This window comes from Oryzias melastigma, unplaced genomic scaffold (genome assembly GCF_002922805.2).
Source record: "Oryzias melastigma strain HK-1 unplaced genomic scaffold, ASM292280v2 sc05517, whole genome shotgun sequence".
Classification (NCBI taxonomy): Eukaryota; Metazoa; Chordata; class Actinopteri; order Beloniformes; family Adrianichthyidae; genus Oryzias; species Oryzias melastigma.
In genome coordinates, this window is record NW_023422084.1 from 288 (window position 1) to 1477 (window position 1190).

Sequence of the window (1190 nt, forward strand, 5' to 3'; positions counted from 1 at the left end):
GTTTATTTAAGGAAAAATCATCAACCCAAAACACAACATAAATCCCAGATCAACACAAAACTAAATGACAGAGAAAAAAGTTTCCAGAAAGTCTCAACAGAAGCACAAAAATGATGAAAACAGACACAAACACAGACATGAAGCTGCAGGTGTGCTGTAGTTGTCAGGACCTGCAGGTGTGCTGTAGTTGTCAGGATGTGCAGGTGTGTGTCATCCTCAGCAGAGTGTGTTGTTACCGTGTAGACACAATCACGGCGTCGCCCTCGCTCCATCCCAGCAGGCACTGCAGCGTCCGGCGGGAAACCAGGAAGAGTCCCGGGAAGAAGACCGAGCCGGCGGCCAGCAGGGCCAGCATGGTGAGTCTGTGAGGGGTCAGGAGCCGGGGGCGGAGCCTCAGCTGTCACGCCGTCGCAGCAGGAGCGCTCATGCAGAAGACATTTGGATGCAGCTCCCTGTAAACTAGATTTGAATCAGAGTCACTCAGCATCAAATACACACTGAAATGATGCTGTGGCTCCCTCTGCTGGGGGGCGTGGTCACTGCGGTCCCTCACACCAAACCCTGTGAGTTCAGTCTGGACAGAAGTGGATCCATCAGAACCGGATCCACGTTCTGGTCTTGCCAGTTTATGCATGAATGTACGATGATAGAATCTGGTGGACGTCAGTGAAAAGAGCTTTTATTCTGTAGAATAGAGCCCCACCCCCAGATTACAATATGCAAAGCATTGTGGGAAATCCTACTTCAGGGGTGGCCAACCCTGGTCCTCAAGAGCCTCAACCCTACCTGTTTTCCAGCCCTCCCTGGACTGCTTGATGCTGACAACCTAAATCAGGTGTGTTCAGCTAATCAGGACGTGGAATTACTTGAGTCAGCTAATCAGCAGCAAGCTGGTCAGGGAGAGCTAGAAAACAGGCAGGGTTGAGGCTCTTGAGGACCAGGGTTGGCCACCCCTGTGACCTGCTTCATGTCAAGAGTAGTGCTTCCCCTCCTCCTTCAGGTGTAGTCGTCTTCAACACTCAATCAAACTCTGTAGACTTCAGGTGTCAAACTTCAGCCAATGGTCGGTTTGGGCCTCGAGGGGCAGCTAAGGCCTCGAAGGGTCAGTGTAGGCCTCGAGGACCAGCTTAGGCCTCGAAGGGTCAGTGTAGGCCTCGAGGACCAGTTTAGGCCTCGAAGGGTCGGTTAAG

General features: G+C 52.2%; 1 protein-coding gene across 1 annotated transcript; it reads right to left on the reverse strand.

Moving 5' to 3' along the window:
* Positions 1-236: 236 nt before the first annotated feature.
* LOC112140359 (ceramide synthase-like) lies at positions 237-777 on the reverse strand (the record flags this gene model as incomplete). Its single annotated transcript, XM_036211338.1, is given in 1 exon segment — positions 237-777. A coding segment is annotated over 1 exon segment (119 nt), but the record flags the coding sequence as incomplete, so codon positions are not given.
* Between the last annotated feature and the right edge of the window lie 413 nt (positions 778-1190).